General features: G+C 43.4%; 1 protein-coding gene across 10 annotated transcripts in view; it reads left to right on the top strand.

The window, feature by feature from the left end:
- ARHGAP32 (Rho GTPase activating protein 32) overlaps positions 1-22,877 on the top strand; it is a 352,740-nt gene that overhangs the window by 217,390 nt on the left and 112,473 nt on the right. For all 10 annotated transcript variants that reach the window (XM_073603297.1, XM_073603299.1, XM_073603301.1 and 7 more), the window contains 2 exons: positions 12,062-12,168; positions 15,249-15,333. In XM_073603297.1, the coding sequence (XP_073459398.1) occupies positions 12,062-12,168; positions 15,249-15,333 (192 nt within the window). The remainder of the gene's footprint in view (positions 1-12,061; positions 12,169-15,248; positions 15,334-22,877) is intronic.

The raw sequence follows: 22,877 nt of genomic DNA, 5'->3' as shown, positions 1-22,877 counted from the left end.
CCCAAACTTTGGGTTGTCCCCAGAAAAGTAATAGAGAGGAAATCTTCCAATGGGGACATTAGTTCTGGTGACCTGGGGGTCCCCAAGAAATTTCCCTAATTTGTAAGGATTTCCTTTCACTTCCTGTTTGGCTGTGGGACAGGAAGTGAAAGGAAATTTCCGCAATGGGACACATGACAAAAAAAAAGATCTGACAGAGGTTTATAACACTCCCTTACTCTATCCAAAATGAAAAAAAAAAAGTTTTGCTTATAGTTCTGCTTTAATTTCTGTGTGATCCAGAAGGCTGACTAGGGTCAGTAGGGCCAATTAAACAACCCTATGGATCCACTGCGTAAATCTTTCTTGAGGAACAGAACAGAGGAACAGATCTGTAATCTGAAGTTATCAGAGTTGAGGCCTTGCAAGTCAAAGTGGATGTAGATGTTCATGCACCGCCTCGAGTGTATTTATGTGTCATTTAGATTCCTCAAGTCTTGTCTCTGGGTTATAAAGAACTTGTTCTTTAACCTTCATGAGAACAATGGTGTAATGTTGTCTGCTGTAGTCTTAAATTGTTCCTACTCATTTGTCTCACAGCCATAGTCAGATGTATAATTGTACCTCATATATTATACAGTACTTTCAATTAGGAATTGCTGAATGATTGACAGTCTTTGTAGAATGTAATGTAAGGCTTTGAAAATAAATAATTTGCAGATACAAACATTTGCATTGCAGCTTACTGACTTTATAGCATGCTCAACCAGAAGTCAGAATTGAAATAATGAATGAATATGACAGTGTGCATTCAGGGCCACTCACCCACACGCCTGTCAAATTACGGCGTGCGGCTGTGTCTGTACAGCCACTGCATCCCCATAGACTTTTATATGGGCTGCCTGCACACATAAATAAATAGACTTATACGGACAGGCTCTAGCCGCATAAACAAACGGCTGATTCTCAGTGTATGGGTGGGGAAGTGCTCCCGCCATCAGAGGCTCAGGAGGGAGGATTTCCCCATCCATCTCAAATGCGTGGATGGGGAATAGAGTCTTTTTTTTTATCTTCATTCAACCAGCTGGTTGAACCAAAAAAAAAAGTCCTCTATTGAAACTTGTGGGCCCTGATGCAAACATTGCCGTGAGGCCCCCACATTACCACCTGCTGCCTCAACTGCACGCTTGCCCCATCACCCTGTGTAGGTAAAACCGGAAACTCAGAGGGCTTGGGATAGACCTGAGATGGCCTCTGCCCAGCCGGCCCAGGCCCTCAGAGATTACTGAATTACCTGCTCAGGGTGACGTGGCAGGCACTTTTCCCCGACGACACAGTGTAAAGCAGGGGTAGGCAACCTTTAAGAGGTGGAGATCTACCTGAACAACATGAAAGAGATCAAAGTTCACCGGGGTTCAGCACTTTTTTTTTTTTTTAAGAAATAACTAGCAAGGCCTAACTAAATACTAAGGAAAACTTAGAGAAACATAATAAAACACATGTCGCTGTAAAAATGTACAGTGTCAGTAGGGCAGTAGACGGTGTGTGGACAGTAGACTGTGTGTGGACAGTGTCAGTAGGGCAGTACATGGTGTGTGAACAGTGTCAGTAAGGCAGTAGACAGTTTGTGGACAGTGTCAGTAGGGCAGTAGACGGTTTGTGGACAGTGTCAGTAGGGCAGTAGACGGTTTGTGGACAGTGTCAGTAGGGCAGTAGACGGTTTGTGGACAGTGTCAGTAGGGCAGTAGACGGTTTGTGGACAGTGTCAGTAAGGCAGTAGATGGTTTGTGGGCAGTGTCAGTAGAGCAGTAGAAGGTGTGTGGACAGTGTCAGCATGGCAGTGGACTGTGTGTGGACAGTGTCCGTAGGGCAGTAGACGGTGTGTGGACAGTGTCAGCATGGCAGTGGACTGTGTGTGGACAGTGTCAGTAGGGCAGTAGACGGTGTGTGGACAGTGTCAGCATGGCAGTGGACTGTGTGTGGACGGTGTGTGGACAGTGTCAGTAGGGCAGTAGACGGTGTGTGGACAGTGTCAGTAGGGCAGTAGACGGTGTGTGGACAGTGTCAGTAGGGCAGTAGACGGTGTGTGGACAGTGTCAGTAGGGCAGTAGACGGTGTGTGGACAGTGTCAGTAGGGCAGTAGACGGTGTGTGGACAGTGTCAGTAGGGCAGTAGACGGTGTGTGGACAGTGTCAGTAGGGCAGTAGACGGTGTGTGGACAGTGTCAGTAGGGCAGTGGACTGTGTGTGGACAGTGTCAGTAGGGCAGTGGACGGTGTGTGGACAGTGTCAGTATGGCAGTGGACGGTGTGTGGACTGGGTCAGTAGGGCACTAGACAGTGTTGGTGTTTTTTTTTTTTTTTTTTTTATTATTATTTTTTACAATATTTTTAGGAGCTCTGTTGGGGGGCTTTGGTGAAATATCACCCCTGATGTCTCACGTTTGAGAGAGACATCAGGGATTCCCCAGTCCCTTTCTCTTTAGCCTCAGCTGCACTGGACATGTGAATGAATAAGGAGTGCTGAGTGGCTTTCTGTTCATTCACAAACTGAAGCATACTAAACATACTTTACTATTCTTCAGTTATGAGTGAACACGGAGGTTAATTTACTAAAGATAAATATACTGAACTGCAAGTGTAGTTGCTCCAGAGCTTCGTAAATAAGGTAACGCTTCACTTTGCAAAGAATACCCAATCACATGCAATGAAAACGAAAATAGAAAAATGCATTTTTGCTTGCACATGATTGGATGATATTTACCATTGGTAAAATGACACATTCACCGGCCCTTTCCACTGCTCTCCATCTTGACACATCACATGTTGCAGTCGGCAGGAAAGGAGAGGAGGGGGGTCGGAAGTGCTGGGGATTGGGGTGGGGCAACCAGGGGAGCACGTAGGGGGGCCCGTGCAGCAAGAGGAACATGAACAGAAAGGGTGGCGGGGACCACATTTACTAGTTGATTGGATCTAGTAATTGCTGCACCCGCCGCCCCTACACTCCAGGTGTGACAGGGGGGTCACCATTGTGACCCCTGTGACCCCTATTGCTTCGTCCATGATCTATGGGCTACATTGCATAACATACAGTCTCTGACACCACGCAGATACTTCCTCACATTTAGCAGTGCAGTGTGCATAAATAGCATTTAACCAAAATAAATTTACAATGAGAGTGCTCTGGTTGTATTATATCTTTTCAGATACTTTATATTTGTGTTGAGAGGTGACATTTCTGATTTTTAAAGGCTAAGTCCACTTTTCTGATCATGTTACATCCATATCTAGTGTAGAACATGAACCATGGTCACAGTCCCCCCCCTCCTCTTCCCCCTACTGACTCTAAGGATTCTTCTCCTTGGAGTGCCCTGTTTATCTTTTAATTTGGTTCTGTGCACACAGGTACATCATTCAATCACAGAAATCTGTAAATGGAACTACTACCATGGCGGAGGAACTTGTAGGTCGCAATGGAGCAAAGTGTGCTGATATCCACTGCACTCACTGTCCATTGATAACTTGCTCCAGCATGGTACCTGAAGGACAGACTTGGGCTGGAGGAATAGTCTGCTTGAGCCAGAGCATTGTACTGGCAATCCACTGATCGTGGTTGCAATGCTTTTCAGGCTCCAATGCCCAAACAATTATAAGTTTTAATGCAAAAGGTGGAATTAGCTTTTAAAAGTCAGTGTTTATTTTTTATTGTAATTTGTAAACAAGTAATTATCTGACATGCTGTGGTTGTGTCAGTTGTGTGATGTCTTGTTGTTGGGGTTTGTAAATAAATATCTGCAACAACAAAAAATAGACATCTCTGTGCGATAGGAGTTCACATGTCTGTTACTGAGATTCGATTAAATGGTGGATTTCATTGTTTATGGATGTGGCACGTCTCGCCCTCTTCATAGATCCCCTCCCCTTAAGGTTGTGTTCTTGCTGTTACCTTGAAGTGCTTTGTGATTTGGTCGCTGCTTTATGTACAGATTTGGAGTACATCAAAGCTTGCAGAGTGATGTGTTTTCTGTGGTTTCCATGGCAATGCATCACTTAGATCTGTCTGAGGGCAACAGTCACAGCAACCATGATGGAGGTGAAGACAAGGCCCCATCAGACTACCCTGATCCACAAGGCATCATCAGACACATCTCTAGAGACGTGAAGACGATTTGTACCTGTGAGAGCCGGCAGCTCGGGGTCACCTGTACAGTAAGGGCATAGATCCCTGCTTCTCTGTATTCTGTGCATCCGCATGCATGCAATCCGATTCATGTCGATTGGGACGCAGCAGCTGCAAGGACAGAGCTGCTGCTCCCAATTTGCTGTCTGTGTGGGTGTGTGCCCCCAAACACAGACAGCGTGGGTTCGGTGACACGCATCTGAACCTGTAAGGCTCTGCAACAGAGGCTCTGAAGTCCAGGTTCAGTCAGTTTTTAACAGTCTAGAGCACGTGCTGTGCATTTATATTAGTGGACTGGCAGACTACCAAGTTAAAGGAGCTGTTATTTTAGTGCTTCTGTGGTGAGCTTTGAAAATGATTTTTTCACAGTGCCTATAGTCACAGAGGTTAGTGAGAATTGGGATGATTTGATTATGACCGTTCTTGTACTTACACACCAGGCCTGTTGTGCTTGGTGTCAGTCTTCGTCTTATATGTCCTATCAGTGACTTCTCTACAAACTGACCACAGAAAGCCATGTTGGGCCTTATGTATGGAGAATACAGCTAGTACTTAGTGTACAAGTTTTGTATTTCCATCCTAGTAACCAGCCAGCTGCTTCTCTTTCCTCTAGATCAAGGGTGCTTAACCTGTGGCCCTCCAGCTGTTGCCGAACTACAAGTCCCATGAGGCATTGCAAAGCTGACAGATAAAAGCATGATTCCCAAAGGCAGAGGCATGATGGGACTTTGCAACAGCTGGAGGGGCCACAGGTTGAACACCCATGCTCTTAGATAGTAATATAGTGAAAAAACAAGACACTCCTCCATGCTCGCCACCACTATGATCGTTGACATGGCTTTCCACATACTGTATTTATTGGCGTATAACACTCACTTTTTCACCATGAAAATCGGGTGCAAATAGCATGTGTGTGTTATACGCCAACACTTCAGTTTTAGTTGCCTGCGAGGGGACAGGGAGGGGGGCGGAACGAGCGACGTCAGATTACATACAGTGAGAATCTCCTGTTTACTTGGCGGCCTCTGTAGTAGGAAGTCCCGTCTCCTGGGCCGCCATTGGACCACTGTTCTGTCTATCATAGGAGATTCTCTTTGTATGTAATCTGTTGGCGCTCGTTCCGCTCCTCTGCCTGTCGCCTCTAGGCTGCAGATGGGCATCGATTAGGCTGCACTGATGGCAATGGTGAGGCTGCTGCATTGATGGCAATGGTGAGGCTGCATTGATGTGAACTGATGAGGCTGCAGGTGGGCATTGATCAGGCTGCATTGATGACAATGGTGAGGCTGCAGATGGGCACTGACCCTTATTTTGCTTCAAAGTTCCTTATTTAAAATTTAAGTTTTTTACCGGAAACTTGCCTCTTAACATGAATGTGCGTGTTATACGCCGATAAATACGGTAATTAACCTCCCTGGCGTTATTCCTGAGTGTTGCTCGGGGTGGATTTTCAGTACCAAAAGCGGTAACCCTGGGCCACACTCGGGATCGCATCGCAGGATCCAGGTACAGCCGTCCTCCGCTCGATTCATCACAGAGCCAAGCTCTGTTCCCTTCGAGCGGTGCGACGCACGGGGACGGAAAACGGCGCCAAATTCAAAAAGTGAAACACACACAATACATACAGTACACTGTAATCTTACAGATTACATTACTGTATCAAATAATTTCACATCCCTTTTGTCCCTAGTGGTTTGTCCAGTGCCCTGCATGCAGTTTTATATTATAAATACTGTTTTTTTCTGCCTGGAAACTGGAGATTGTCCATAGCAACCACAACCGTCCCTTTACATCAGAAGTAGATTTTAGACCAGCTAGAAAACACAGTTAAAAAATTAGAATCACTTTGAGAATTGAGTGATAGTGATTCATGGAGAAATCCGTCATCAAACACTGAAAGTAATGACAGCGACAATTCTGCAACTGAGCAAATTTCAGTGTTTTTGATTACATTATTGAGTCATTTTTATTATTATTATATTATTATATGTTATAATTATTTATAGTTATTTATTATATTATAATTTATGATTTTGTGTTTCAAACTTTATCATACCCGGGATGTCTACTAGACTCTTGTTTGGACTGATATAAGTGAGTTATTCCTAAGAATTACAGGCCTACAATATAAAACACCAAATTTCCATGCAAAACAATTCATTCAGCATCAAAAATCTGAAATAATCATACCGCCAGGGAGGTTAAAGGTATAATTATCTCTTTCCCTCCATTACTTATTCATTAACAAACACATTGCAACTGAGGATCGAATAGAAAAGCAAAACAATTAGAAACAACACATTGTGCAGATTTGTTGTGTGTCTACTGAACACAATCTGGATAAAAGCTATTATTCTTGCAATATACCTCACAATCGGGGATCGGCATTTGACCATATAAAGCAGGAAAAAAGGTGTTTTCTTTTCATTAGTCAGTTTTTAATCTTTATATTAAGCAATCCATCGACTGAGACAAATTTCCACCTTCTCATTGAGCCTCAAACCTGCAGCATGTTGTATTTTTTTTTTTTTTTTCAATTGGGAAATCAAATGCAGAGACAGGAGGACAAATAGAAGGCCTGCATTGTCTAATTACTTCCTAATGGAATAGAAGGATTTAATATGCAACAAAAAAAGAATTAAAGGCCAAATTTGTATATAAATATCTGAGGTGTCCGATTACCTAGATTTTCACTATATACAGCTTCATCCAGCACGTATATATCTGGAAAAGCTAATAACAGATGGTGATGATACAGAGGCAGGAACACAAGATCTAATAACAATCCATCCAGAACATAGCCCATTCACACCAAAATGCATTGTGCTGCACTGGCCAGCCTTGAGAAGGAAATTTGCCTTGTGTCCCAAGCATTTAATTCACACCAACATTTTGTGGCGGTGTGGGCTGAAAAGAGTACAACATGCACCACTTTTTTTTACAACATGCTGCAGGGCATATGGATGACTGAAATTTTAGTTCAACATTTCAATAAAGTTATACAAAAAAAAAAAGGGAAGGATAATCTGTGCATCAGCACTATTTACTTCACAACGCATATCAGTGGCTGTGTTATAAAATGGTTGCTAGTGAGAACAGGCCCTAAAGATCACTATACGTAGAACAGGAATGAAGTAATAGTAACTTACTCAGCAGAAACATGGAATCTGTGGTGCATCATCATGGGTGCAAGGGCCCACGAGGAAGAGCGGCCCACTGTGCCTTGTCACATACTTCGCACATGTAGTAATCAGTCCTATTTTGGCAGCAGCACAGCATCCGCTACTGCTAAATCTCTTCTCTCATTGTCGGCCCTGGGAGTTTCTGCTTGGGAGCTGGGGGCAGGTGCACTGTGCTATGCCCTCTGTATGGGGAGCACTCCTGAACTCCGCCCTCTGTATGCAGCGCACTCCCGAACTTTGCCCTCTGTACGCGGCGCACTCCTGAACTCTGCCCTCTGTATGTGGCGCACTCCTGAACTCTGCCCTCTGTATGTGGCGCACTCCTGAACTTTGCCCTCTGTATGTGGCGCGCTCCCGAACTCTGCCCTCTGTATGCGGCGCGCTCCCGAACTCTGCCCTCTGTATGCGGCGCACTCCTGAACTCTGCCCTCCTGTATACGGCGCACTCCTGAACTCTGCCCTCCTGTATACGGCGCACTCCTGAACTCTGCCCTCCTGTATACGGCGCACTCCTGAACTCTGCCCTCCTGTATGCGGCGCACTCCTGAACTCTGCCCTCCTGTATGCGGCGCACTCCTGAACTCTGCCCTCCTGTATGCGGCGCACTCCTGAACTCTGCCCTCCTGTATGCGGCGCACTCCTGAACTCTGCCCTCCTGTATGCGGCGCACTCCTGAACTCTGCCCTCCTGTATGCGGCGCACTCCTGAACTCTGCCCTCCTGTATGCGGCGCACTCCTGAACTCTGCCCTCCTGTATGCGGCGCACTCCTGAACTCTGCCCTCCTGTATGCGGCGCACTCCTGAACTCTGCCCTCCTGTATGCGGCGCACTCCTGAACTCTGCCCTCCTGTATGCAGCGCACTCCTGAACTCTGCCCTCCTGTATGCAGCGCACTCCTGAACTCTACTCTCTGTATGCAGCGCACTCTGAACTCTACTCTCTGTATGCAGCGCACTCTGAACTATGCCCTCTGTATGCAGCACATCGATCCAGCACTGTGATCATCTGCAGGACTTCTCTCCCCTCTCCTGTCTCCTGCAGGCTTGGCCGAGAACAGTGGGAGCTGTTGGTTAGTGATGCTGTCAGTGAATGGGTGCACAGAGCCTGGTTCTGAAGCAAGCCCACACATGTGCCACCTCTGAAACCAGCTTTATATAATTATGATTATTATTATTATTATACAGGATTCATATAGCACCAACAGTTTGTGCAGCACTTTACAATGTAGAGAGGGGACAGTACAATTACAATACAGTTCAATACAGAAGGGATGGGGGGCCCTGCTTGTGGCTGATCAAAAATTAAAAAAAACTTAATAATGTATGGCCAGGTTTACAAGAGCAGTTTGTCATATGTGCTGTATATTGGGCCACTGCCATCTCTGCATCAACGTTGGTTCCTGGAAGCAGAGCTTGAGTTTGTTTGTTGTTCGTTTTCTCGGCTGTCATAATGAGGAAGAGGAGTGACTACACACAGGTCTTTAGTTTTGAATTGTTATGCACGTGCCCTACTTTATAACAATGTGGATCAAATTTATTTTTTTTATCCTGAATGTGTTTTGTATTTCTGGTTATCAGAAGTATTTTTATTAAATAACCAAATGTTCTGCTGAAATTATGTTCTGCAAAATTATGACACAATCATATATATGCACCATTTGGAAAACCAAATGGCGCATATATATGATTGTGTGATAATTTTGTTTGTTTTTCGAAACAAAATCCAGCATGTTGGATCAGGCACTTTCAAATGTGACATGAAAATCACAATGCATTGCAGCTGGCACACTAATGATGCAAAAAGCGAATGGCCGTGAATTTTTGTTCGGTTTTCGACTTGTCTATGGCCTGCTTTACCTTTCCGGCTACAAATGAGTAACAGTGTCACAGTTTCAGGTCATATCTGAGACAGGTTATGAACCTATACACTGTCACAAGCAGCAAAATGTACAATCTTCCCATGCTTAATGTATTGCTGTGATTACAGAATGCGACTCTGTAGCATATAATGCATGCTGCTAGTCCATCTATAGAGCTGATGGGACAATGCTGCCCTCTATTGGCCATTATGTGACAGTGATGCTGAAATTGTTGCTCCTGCCCCATGGCTCTCATATTTCCTTGCTTTGCTTCCCAAATAACTTCTATATAAAAGCCATGATTGTTTGTGGCGGGAAAGATGCTGATCTCCCCTATACAGAATTCATTGCGTGTGATGATTTGATGGGGGTGACACTTCCATTCTTGGGAACAGGCCTGTTGTATCCTGTATAGACTCAGTCTTCATTCACAGCTCAGATTATGTCATTCTTCAACATCCCTTTTAATAGAGATGTGAGGGTTTTGTAGATTGTCTTCTGGTTTAGATTTTGTCTGTCTATATCTATGTTGAGTCAGTAGAAAATAGAAAACACCTAAAATGACATGGCTTGCTTGTGGATGGATGTCAAGCGGTGCATCAGGGGCTATACTGTATATATGAAATTTAGAGGAAGAGGTAAGATTTGGTGAATGGGCAATTGTTTATGTATCCATGGGGATTTTGGACTGAGGCTTCCCATAAACTACCCTAAAATATGAAGCTCTTAGTTATTAATATCACTTGGATATCCAAGGCTTTTGGCAACTAGAGGCTTTTATTTGTTCACAGAGAGATTTTCTGCATTTCTGGAAGATTTCAGATGAGAATTGCAGCAATTCGGGAACTCTGGAAGTATATGATGCCCCCCTTCATTCTCAGAAAGTTATCTGCCTATCGATGGACTAACATAATGGCTTGCAATGCCGGTCTGCAGCTTTTAAAGCTAGGAAAATACACTCAGTGCTGGTTCACAGCACACCCTGATACAATAGGAAGCACATAATGCGTGTGTGCGGCCATGCGCTGTAAGGGTATGCTGTCCAGCCTGGATAATGACTTTGGTTCCCTCCATAGACACAGTGGAGGGGTGAATGTAGATATCAAGAGGATTAAGAGGGCCCTGCTCAGAAGAGCTTACAATCTAATAGGGTGGGGCAGGTGGTACAAAAGGTTGTAACTGTGGGGAATGAGCTGTTGGAAGTGGTAGGAGATTAGTTGGAGACTTGGTAGGCTTTCCTGAAGAGATGAGTTTTCAGGGATTGTGTGAAGAAGAGTAGTGGATAGCTGTACAGGTTGAGGTAGCGAGTTCCAGAGGATGGGAGAGGCTCTGGAGAAATCCTGGAGACGAGCATGGGAGGAGGAGACGAGAGAGCTTGAGAGTAGGAGGTCTTCAGAAGAGCGTAGAGGACGGTTTGGGTGATATTTGGAGACAAGATTAGTGATGTAGCTCGGGGCAAAGTTGTGAATGGCTTTGTATGTTGTGGTTAGTATTTTGAATTTAATTTGCTGGGTGATTGGGAACCAGTGTAGGGATTGGAGGAGAGGGTTGGCAGACACTGAGCGGTTGGTAAGGTGGATAAGTCTGGCAGCAGCATTCATGATAGACTGAAGAGGGGAGGAGCCTGTGGAGAGGTAGGCCAATGAGAAGGGAGTTGCAATAGTCAAGGCGAGAGATAACAAGGGAGTGAATGAGGAGCTTGTGGACCATTTAAAAAAATACAAAGTGTGCTGGGAATAGCCAAGGGGAGAGGCAAGCGAATAAAGGACACACCGTGTATAAGAGCTTTCATATCTGCAGGGGGCTAGAAGTACAGGGTGAGCTTTAAGAGGAGCTCCACCTTAAAAAAAATTATTAAAAGCCAGCAGCTACAAATACTGCAGCTGCTGACTTTTAATAAATGGACACTTACCTGTCCCAGGGTCCACCGATGTCAGCAGCCGAAGCCGATCAATCGCTCGGCTCTCGGCTGTCCCCACCACCATCCTCGGTCAGGGAATCGGGGGGTGAAGCGCTGCGGCTTCACTTCCTGGTTCCCTACTGCGTATGCGCAAGTCGCGCTGCACCTCTGCACTGGTCCCCGTTGTGTTCTGGGTACTGTGTGTTTCCCAGAACACAACCGGGGGGGGGGGGGGGGGGGGTGCAGGCATTTGCGGATATTCTGCGGCTGTCTAAGCTCAGAAGTGGTTGCAGATACCTGTATTAGACCGGTATCTGCACCCCCCTCCCCCCTGAAAGGTGCCAACTGTGGCACCGGAGGGGGGGAGGAATCCGATGAGCGCAAGTTCCACTTTAGGGTGAAACTCCGCTTTTAGTATCCTGCATGTTGATGTTGAGCAGCCATCTGCTCCTTTCATGCACCTGAGTAGAGGCAATATTTTACCCATAAGATTTTGCAAAATTGTCTGTTCCTGGAGTTCTACTTAAAGGCCAATCACTAAAGAACCAAGAAATCCTCTTGCAGTAGGAAAAAAAACATGGCTGCGAAAAGACTTCTTCACTGTAAAAGCAGAGAATAGGGAATACATTTCTACAAGCATTAACAAGCATTGGATGATATGGTGGATTTTAAAAAAAACAATTTATGATTGTTTTCCTAAAGAAAAAAAAATACAAATATAAAAGATTACTTACAGTTATAAATAAGCATAGCAGAAAGCTGATCAGGGGATTTAGCCAACCTCTGTTAGAGGTCAGGAAAGGTTAACGCAAACTGCTTTGTATCTGTGTTTTGATTGCTGTAATAGTAAATTTCATTCTCCCCCCCAGTGATAATTCCTCCTTCAGGAGATTATAGAGTCCTCTAGCAGATGTCTGGTAATTCTTTCATATAAATATGTGATATTTGTATGTATCTCTTGCAGGCCCGGGGAGCAGATATCCCAGTTCCCGGAGAACTTCCCATTGCAGTGGAACTTCCGATGCGCTCCTGTAGCAACACCGCCAGCATGAAGGTCAAAAATGTCAAAAAGTGAGTTTTCTTCTAATTTATCTTTTAACAGCATTTTTAGTGTCCTTTCAGACTATATTAGGCTAAATTCACAAAGCTAATGCACCAGGATAAGGATTCTTATTGTCAAAAAAATGACTGCAAGTCCAGTGAAAATGACAGTCATATAGCCAAAGTTACCGATCTTTAGTCGCGTGTTAAAGATTTGTGAATTAAGCCTATCATGTCTAAAGTGGGGCATTTAATATGAAATATTTTTAGTAGATGTGGTATCTGTAAAGCATGGTATAGGACTTATACAGATGGTTAGGTACTTAGAGCAGCTTTTATTAAACTGATATTCACAACAAGAAAAATAAAACCAATTGGTTTCCCTGTTTGCTTAACTAGTTGTTGATACTGGGAATACTACAAACATACACAAAAAAAAAAACTTTATAGAAGTACAAAGGACAAATGTAGTACACCCTGTCTTTCTGTCCTGCTCCTATTCTCCCCCTCACGCTTGCCAGCAGTTCTGGTAAATAAGAAACGGAAGTTATAGGCGCAGGGGCCTGGTCATAATACCTTATATGCAAGCAGTGTAGTTATAAGGTATAAGTCAGAGGTGTTGTAATTTGCTTGAGAAGGGAGCGCGCATGCCCCTATGTGGTACAGTGCATGCTCCGAAACACGTTGCATTCTGGTCCTGAGCCCTGCCTGCGTCATCCTGCTCCTGGCCGCCCACGACACTGCATTCTACGCCACGCTCCACCCACTTCAGGAAGGACTTCGGCTTTCTCCTCCACACGGGGACTCCTGTCACATTCCACCTGGTTGTACCAGCAGCTCTTGCACCCACTCCAACTGGCATTTCGGACCTACACTTATTGACGTGCCTGTTTTTTACCTATCTATTGTAAGTAGCCCTGTTGTGGGGTCTATTGAAATACATTATCATGCTGCTTTGCTTTTTTTTTTTTTTTTTTGTCCTTGTAAATAAAACATCCACCAATATTGCAAGACACCATACAGGATTCTGTGTTTATATCATCTAGAGCAGGGGGTCTCCAAACTTTATAAGCATAGGGCCAGTTTACTGTCCTTTAGACCTTAGGGTGGCCGGATTGTGACCTGTGGGAGTAGAAAATGGAATATAGAATTATAGAATAAAGCCCCATCTTTGGCGTCAGTGGAGGAATAGTTACTCATCATTGCTGTCAGTGGAAAAAATAGTGCCTCATATCAGTGGGAGAAATAGTGTCCCAAGGGCCAAATAAAGGCAAGCAAAAAGCTGGATCTGGCCTCCGGGCCACAGTTTGAAGACCACTGATATAAAGGATCATGTGATTGTAGATTTTGTCAAAATATTACAAAAACTGTAAGCTAAAAGCTCTGGCAAACCTTATAAATAAGCAAAGCCTTCATCAGAAAAGTTTTTTCTCTGGATTATGTTCACCTTTGTTTAACCACTTCTCGCCCGTAGGACATCATATGACATCCTGGACCTTGAGTGGAGATATTTGAATGATCAGATATCCTTTTTTTCAGCAGGTGATTCCCTGCAAAATAAAGGCCCTCATAGCGGCTGTGCAATCGGGGAGCCGGAGAATGAAACCACCGGCGGTGGTGGTTTACCATAGAGCTGACCACGGACCAGATGGTCCTCGGTCATCTCTATGACCATGGGAGGCCAAAAGCAATGTCATGACGTCACTTCCGGCGCCGGCAGATGTAAACACTATCTTTTTTTTTGCTGGCAAGCCTGTGATCGTGTTCTTTTCTGTTTGTTTTTTTTTTTTTTTATCTCAGGCTTTCCAGCATAGAGGAAAGATCTGGGGACTTATAGACCCCAATCTCCCTTTAAAGAGGACCTGTTATGCCCTATTTCTATTACAAGGAATGTTTACATTCCTTGTAATAGGTTTAAAAGTGATGAAAAAAAAAAAAAGGGAAAGTGTACAAATAAAATTAAAATAAACAATAAAAAAAATGTAACGCACCCCAGTCCCCTTGGGCTTGCACACAGAAGCGAACGCATATGTAGGACGCACCTGCATATGTAAATGCGTACAAACCACACATTTGAGTTATCGCTGCAAACGTTAGAGCGAGAGTAAAAATTCTAGCACAAGACCTGTAAGGCTACTTTCACTCTGGGGCGGGGGGGTGTTGGGTTAGCGGTGAAGCGCTGCTAATTTTAGCGGCGCTTTACTGCTGTTATAGCAGGGCTTTTCGGCCGCTAGTGGAGTGCTTTTAACCCCCGCTAACGGCCGAATAAAGGGTTAAAAGCGCCCGCAAAAAGCGCCTCTGTCGAATCGCTTTGCAGGCGGTGCCCATTGATTTCAATGGCAGGGGTGGTAGAGGAGCAGTGTATACTCCACTCCCGCACCGCCCGAAAAATGCTGCTTGCAGGACTTTGTCTAATGCCCTGCAAGCTCACCTCCTCAGTGTGAAAGCACTCGGGCTCTCACACTAGGGCTGCAGGGGAGGCATTTTTAAGGCGCTTTACAGGCGCTATTTTTAGCCGAAAAATACCCCAGTGTGAAAGCGGTCTTATTCTAAACTGATAACCTGTAAAAAACTGTAAAACGTGCCTATGGAGATTTTTAAGTACCAAAGTTTGGCGCCATTCCAAGAGTGTGCACAATTTTAAAGAGTAACATATTGGGTATCTATTCACTTGGCGTGACATCATCTTTCACATTATAGAAAAAATTGGGCTAACTATAGTGTTTTTTGTTTTTCTTTAATTCATGAAAGTGTTTTTTTCCCAAAAATTTGAAAAATTTCTGCGCAAATACCAGGTGACATAAAAAACTGCAATTTTATTCCCTAGGGTCTCTGCTAAAATATATTTATTTAATGTTTGGGGGTTCTGAGTAATTTTCTAGCACAATAATTGTTTTATATGTAGGAGAGGTATGCCAGAATTGGCCCGGTATGGAATCGGTTAAACCTGGAGATGCTATGTACAGAAAGTTACAAGAACAGCTTTGTAAAAGATGGAGATGTGTGAAGACATACAGTACTATGAAGAATACTTCCCTGTTGGGTGTTGGTGTGATAAGGGGGTACCTGTTCACATTTACTCACTTTGTCTCTTTGTTTCCCACCATCAGGTTATCGTTCACAAAGGGTCACTTCCCAAAGCTGGCTGAGTGCGCTCACTTCCACTATGAGAATGTCGATTTTGGCAGCATTCAGGTGAGCGATCCCTCCATCTGTCATCTGTGTTCCAGCCACAGCATATATGTGTATCCTGTAAGGTGTTGTCTCAGTACTTTGCTGCTAAAGATATTACACAACCGTATTAAGAATCCAGCTCTGACCTTTACTTCTCGCTTTTAGCCAAAAGAAATTGCAGTGATTTCCCTCTTCTGGTCACGAGAAAGCCAGGCCTCCCAAATGCCTTTCAAGAGATCACATAACTGGGCCAATGTGCAGTGAACTCCTCAACTCCGGGCAATCTCTATCCATCTAATGCAAAGTTTCTCAATCTTTTTAATACAGAGGAACCCTTGAAAAACCTTTCTGGTCTCAGGGAACCCCTGCTAATTATTACTATGTCTACAGCCCATGATACGTGTGATGGTTCCTGAGAAGAATGCTCCTTACATTTGTGGTCATTTCGAAAATTTGATTACGCTACAGATGTCTAAAAATATTAAAATTTTCAGTAATGACTTATATGAGAGGCAGAATTTTCTCATTGTCCAGGGAACACGTAGCAACCACTGGTGTAACCTTGGTTGAGAAAAGGCTGGTCTAATAAGTGGCTGTCCACAGAGTAGGTACATATGGAACTGGAAAACGTGTATGTTGGGTGTTGCCACCAGAGGGTGCTGGAGACTCAGAAGTACATCAGTTCTACCAGATTAGAATCGATTGAAAGAATGCTTTTAGCCTGTTTGTGATCTTTATTATATGTATAAATGTGTACAGCTGATGGTAAATATCAAATGACTTGGTGGAGATAGAAATTTCTATTACAGGCTAAAAAGGAAATTGGCTCTATTTTGTAGCATAATCCCTTTTGTTCACCCCTTCTGAATGTGCTGTGATGTCAGATGGAGCCTGTGAAATGTCCGTTCAGGTGTGAGTGCATGGCGACACCTAGAATAGGCAGGCATCAAGTGAGAAGTCAAAAATGATTATTTCAATAAGCTGGATACACACTTTTGTGCAAGGGCCTGGCTGATTGCATACAAATTGAAAGTGTTTAGGTTTGACCACATAGTATGGTTTTGGTAAATTTAAAAGAAAAATCTAAAGAAAATTGTATAGTGTGTATCCAGCTATACTTGTTCTGCATCTGTAACTTAAAGTATTGAAGCCACTAGATAAGCCTTGCAGCCAGGGAGCTAGTATGACCATCCTACAGTTGTGCTCATAAGTTTACATACCCTGGCAGAATTTATGATTTCTTGGCCATGTTTCAGAGAATATGAATAACACAAAAGCTTTTTTTACTCATGGTTAGTATTTGGCTGAAGCCATTTATTATCAATCAACTGTTTACTCTTTTTTAAATCATAATGGCAACAGAAACTACCCAAATGACCCTGATTAAAAGTTTACATACCCCAGTTCTTAATACCGTGTATTGGCCCCTTTATCATCAATGACAGCTTGAAGTCATTTGTGGATGAGGCTCTTTATCCTCTCAGATGGTAAAGCTGCCCATTCCTTTTGGCAAAAAGCCTCCAGTTCCTGTAAATTCTTGGGCTGTCTTGCATGAACTGCAGGTTTGAGATCCCCCCAGAGTGGCTCAATGATATTGAGGTCAGGAGATTGAGATGGCCACTCCAGAACCTTCACTTTATTCTGCTGTAGCCAATGACAGGTCGACTTGGCCTTGAGTTTTGGATTATTGTCATGTTGGAATGTCCAAGTATGTCCGTCCCATGCGCAAGTTCCTGGCTAATGACTGCAAATGTTCCTCCAGTATTTTTTGATAACATACTGCATTCATCTTGCCAACAATTTTGACCAAATTTCCTGTGCCTTTGTAGCTCACACATCTCCAAAACATCAGCGACCCACCTCTGTACCTTTCATCATAGGCCTTGTTGACTCTTCTCCAAATGTAGAGTTTATGGTTGTGGCCAGAAGGCTCAATTTTGGTCTAATCGCTCCAAATGTCTTTGTGCCAGAAGGTTTGAGGCTTGTCTCTGTGTTGTTTGGCGTATTATAAGCATGATACTTTGTGGCATTTGCGTAGTAATGGCTTTCTTCTGGCGACTCGACCATGCAGCCCGTCTTTCTTCAAGTGCCTCATTATTGTGCATCTTGAAACAGCCACACCACATGAAATTTTAGTTGGTCTACCTGACTGTGGTTTGGTTTCAACAGAACCCCTCATTTTCCACTTCTTGATTAGAGTTTGAACGCTGCTGATTGGCATTCTCAATTCATTGGATATCTTTTTATATCCCTTTCCTGTTTTATACAGTTCAACTACCTTTTCCTGCAGATCCTTTCACAATTCTTTTGCTTTCCCCATGACTCAGAATCCAGAAACATCAGTGCAGCACTGGATGAAAGATGTAAGGGTCTGTCAGGAGTCCAGAAACTCATTGACCTTTTATACACACACACTAATTACAAGCAAACAGATCACAGGTGAGGATGGTTACCTTTAATAGCCATTCAAACCCCTTTTGTGTCAACTTGTGTGCATGTTATCAGGCCAAAATCACCAGGGTATGTAAACTTTTGATCAGGGTAATTTGGGTAGTTTGTTGCCATTATGATAAAAAAGAGTAGATAAATGGCTTCAGCCAAACACTGACCATGAGTGAAAGAAATGTTTTTGTGTTATCATTCATAGTCTCTGAAAAATGGCCAAGAAATCATCAATTCTGCCAGGGTATGTAAACTTATGAGCAGAACTGTATATATAGGTTTCCTTACGAAATGACAGTATTATTGAATGAGTAGTATTAAATCTTGCATACATACCACCCATGGTGGCTGCACCCACACCTCAATTCGAGGGTATTTGGTTGTGGAAGAGGTCAGTTTCATTGCAGTGATGTTCCAAATGATCATTGAGCTTTTCACCTAACCTGGGTTTCAAAATTCCACTAATGCGTATCTTGATGATCAGCTTTGATTTTGGACAGTTTTGCAAATGATGGGGACTGTGACGAATTGATATACTTGGGGAGGAACCCCAGGAGTCACTTGCCTGCTGTAGTAGTGTGATCCACTAGAAGGCCTTAAAACAATATAGTACAGACATATTATTTTAGGGATGCACATATAGGAAAATAGAAATAAATGTGTCTTTGTATGCACAGTTTCCCCTCTTCCTCAGTTTTTGTACCCCTGCGGTTTCCCTGACCGTTCCTTCATCTTTGTATGTATAATCCTATTGTCAGATGTTCATTCATGGCTAGCTGTCACAGACCTGTTTGTTGTACAGAATCCAGAATCTCTTATCCAGCCAGGTACTTCTGCATCAGAATAAGACTTATCTGAGACAAGCAATGCGGCGTTCATTTGTATTCAGTACTGGCAAGTCGCGTTTGCCAATTTGTGGATGTAATTACAGTGGCAGAAGTATTGATCCGTGTGCAGATTGATGTTTGTAATTCATTCCTCCCATGTCTCCGGTCCAGTAGTAGACGGCTCGATAAGATCTTTAAAGAAAAGGCTGGTCTGTATACTACTTGCAGACAATTCTCTGCTACTATACATTGTGATATGCTCTTGTGCTTTGCAGATATTCCATTGTATGATCTGCAGTGAGGTGATATTGTCACTGCTGTACTCCTCGTTTTGCTGTGCCTTTGCTGTGGTGTTGGGTTGGTAGTGAGGTTAGTGGGCCAAGTGGCAGGATCTCTCTATATATTCCTGGACAAGTCAGTGAGTATTAGGCAGGTCATACACGGTCGAATTCCGAACTAATTTTCTGTTCAAAATCAGAAAGTGTTTTGTGATCCGATGGTGCCACCCTTGATTTTTGAAATTCGACCAACCAAGCCTTCAATTTCACCTCATGTTGCTACAGAAATTTTTTTTCGTGTCTGGAAATCTTCTTTTCTTTACGGGAATTTTCTTTTCTTGCACTCATGTGCATTCCATATTTAATAATATTTCTCACACGATTCTCCCATCATTGATTAGAAAATCGTTTGTTTTTCCAAACATTTCCAACATGTCCGATCACTCAAATTCAATAGCCACATGAAAATCGGTTGTTGCTGTGTCCAACTAATGGTGCGAAATGCCTACGAAAATTCTTAGACTTAGACTTTCGAAAGAAAATTTGTTAGGAATTTGAACCATGTATGGCCTGCCTTAGATGACAGAAATCATTGGCAAGTAGCCAGTGCATTTTTTTTTCCTTCAAAACTGATACTCCTCATTTATCTCTGTACCTGTATAGGTATTATTTTGGTTTTGTGATTAGGATTTTTTTTCTTTGTTAAAGTAGAACCACGGCCTTCCATTAAAAAAACAAATAGGCATTGCAGCACTTCATTTTAAATACAATTGCACTTTCAGTTTTCTCTTCTACAGTTCTCCTGCAAGGACCAACAAATATCTGCTGCCAGCGACATCCACCTAACGCAGCTTACTGTCACTTTCGTGTAGGTTTTCATCTGCTTGCACTATAGTGGGTTGAGAAGATGTTACAGGGGGTATGGCTATCAACATTGTCACTATTCACGTGTTTAGCTTGTCAGTTAGTCCCTGGCAGTGCCAGGACAAGGGGTGGGCAGGAGGGGAGGCTGCCCTGGGAACTGTGGTATCATGTGAGGTGAAAGGGCGCCACAAGGATGTAATTGGGGGGGATTTTTGTTGGAAGGGGTCATTTGAGGGGTGGCAAGAGGGAAGTATTCCAGAAGGGGAAATTTGGGGGGGGTGCCAAAAGCGGTGATTTAGGGGGATTTGTGTTGCGAGGAGGGGGGCGGACGGGGAAAGAAGATTTGTGCTAGGAGGGTTTGGGGGGGTATTAGTGCTAGGAGGGGAGATTTGAAGTGGGGGGATAAGATGTGTACTAGGAGGGGACATTTTAAGGGTAGAGAATTTGGGTGAATTTTTTTTTTGGGGGGGGGTGCACATTTGAGCTAGGGGGGATTTGGGGGGGGGGGGCAAAGATTTGTCCTGAGAGGGTGGATTTAAGCAGGGGTGGATTTGTACAGGGAAGAGGGTGAATTTATGTTTAGGGGGTAAGCATGAAGAATAATACTCCGTGTTTTTGTGGGGGGATTTTTGCTGACACATAATGCTCATACATCTTGGGGAGGGGGGGGGTCGCAGTTTGGCATGTTTGCTCTGGGCTCTAGATGACCTTGTCCTGACATTGGTCCCTGGCCTCACCTAGTCCCACCCACTACTTCCTGAATTGAAAGCGCCGCCTCTGCTGCTGAAATGCCCACTGTGTGCTGCAGTGTCTGGGAGGGGAGACGTGTGAAACACAAATGAAGACTTATTTGGGTCAGTCAGGGTGGGTGAAGGAAGATCTTTTTTGTTTAATTAAGCTTGTGCATCACACAGTGGGGTTTATTTACTAAAGGCAAATCCACTTTGCACTACAAGTGCACTTGGAAGTGCAGTCGCTGTAGATCTGAGGGGGACATGCAAGGAAAATAAAAAACATCATTTTAGCTTGTACATGATTGGAGGATAAAATCAGCAGAGCTTCCCCTCATTTCAGATCTTCCACTCAGATCTACAGTGACTGCACTTTCAAGTGCACTTGTAGTGCAAAGTGGATTTGCCTTTAGTAAATAACCCCCAGTGACTGGATTTGGTACTTGCTTAGATTGTTATATAGGTACCTTTTAGTTGTAATTTAATTTGATATTGCTTGGAATTTCCCTATGTGCGTGTATATATTTGTGCATGGTTCCATCTTTACATCAGAAACAAGTTTTCTGTTACAGCCTTTGTTCTAGCTGGGAAAACTTGATGCCAGGATAATTGTTTTTTCACTTGTAGTGAACAGTCTCTCTAATGTACCGCTTTTTCACTGGATATCATATTCTGATTTCCTTGGCACATTGTGTCCTGCATACAATCCAGGGTGTACACAGTAGTGCAGGATGCACCCTTTCTTTACATGCACAGGACATAGATCCAATATAACTCAACATATTTCATGGCCATCTGATTTCCAACAAGATAACTGAATACAACACTACAGTAAAAATGTAATTCCCTCTGCAGAAGAAATCGGGACTCAGAAGGACAGAACATATCAATAGAGGACTTTTATATATTATATAAAACTGAAAGATTGTGGATCTGTAACATGTTCCATGGTGTAAATCCTTATTTTGTGTTATCTGTAGTCAGTCGATTTTTGTAGTTGGTAAGTTCATTCAAGGCTGGTTAACACCGGCTGCTGCACTGCAGCGCGATCCGGCTGAGATCAGCACAGTGATAGTACGGTTTTCTTTCTTTTTTTTTTCTTTTTTTTTTTTTTTTATGAACTTTATTAAGCTGTCACACAGACATCTCATAAAGTTCAACTGGCAGCTGTGTAGTGAGTCACCTCATACTGTGTTGCACTGAAAAAAAATACTGGATGCATTACTCTTTTTTCAGCACACCGTGCCCGCACGCCAGCGCAACGCAGTGGTGTTTGCCAGGCATATAGGGGACAAGGCATTTTGCCTTGTCTATGCAGTGGGACTGCACTAAAATAATCGCCCACTACATCTAGTGTGAACCAGCCCTTAGTGATTTTTACAGTCAGCGACAAGATAACGATAAGAGTCCAATTTGTAGGCTCAGAAAATTACCTTAGATTGGACTCTCAGAACATCCACTTGAAAATGTATCCTTAATAGGTGTACGGATAATTAGATAGTCTTTCCTGAAGGCATTTAAGCTTTGTATATAATACACTATATAGCTGTTCTGGAAGTTGTCTGAGCAATGTTCATCCAAATTGTGGATACTTTAGAAGTCTTCCTTGTCCTGCTTTAGAAGGTGTCATTGGGGCATAGTCCCCATTGTTGTAGGTAATTCTTAGTAATAAGACCTGTTACATGTTGGATAGGGAATTTTTGAGCTGACAATTTTCGGGGTTGTTCTTGGTGGATAGTCCTCTGGACAGACAAAGCCCTAAATTTGGAATAGTAATCATACTGATAATGAGCTCTTGTATTTCCCGCAGTGATGTGTGGCAGGACTCCGATCTTACTTCTCTTCTCTATTCAGGAAAGGGAAGTAGTTCAGTGTGAAAAGGTTTCCGTGCCGTCTGCCAGGGAATTCCAGCTTCATGCTCCAACATCGGCATCAAGTCAAGCTGTGCTGACTAACTGTGGTCAGATCTGTTAACTCTTATAGAGAACACCAGTCTCCAGAGATGGGGGTATATGGTGCTAGAACAGAGCTAGTAACTCCTTAATATGTAGGCTTGTGAGATACAACAGTCCCCTGGCATGCCGTAATTTTCAGAATTACAAAAATGTTTCTGAAATCATCTAGAGCAGGGGTCTCCAAATTTTCTAAGTAAAGGGCCAGTTTACTGTCCTTTTAGACCTTGGGGGGGGGGGGGGGGTTGACTGTTGCCTGTGTGAGTAGAAAGTGGAATATTGAACTATATAATAATGCCCCATTGATGGTGTCAGTGAGAAAAATAATGTCCCATCTTCGGTGTCAATGGAGGAATAAATAGTACCTCATCATTTGTGTCAGTGGAAGGAAAGGTGATTCATATCAGTGAGAGAAATAGTGTCTCAAGGGCAACCAAAGGCCACAGTTTGGAGACCACTGATCTAGAAGGT

The sequence above is a fragment of the Aquarana catesbeiana genome, linkage group LG10, assembly GCF_042186555.1.
Source record: "Aquarana catesbeiana isolate 2022-GZ linkage group LG10, ASM4218655v1, whole genome shotgun sequence".
Classification (NCBI taxonomy): domain Eukaryota; kingdom Metazoa; phylum Chordata; class Amphibia; order Anura; family Ranidae; genus Aquarana; species Aquarana catesbeiana.
This window is presented reverse-complemented; position numbering and strand designations above follow the sequence as displayed.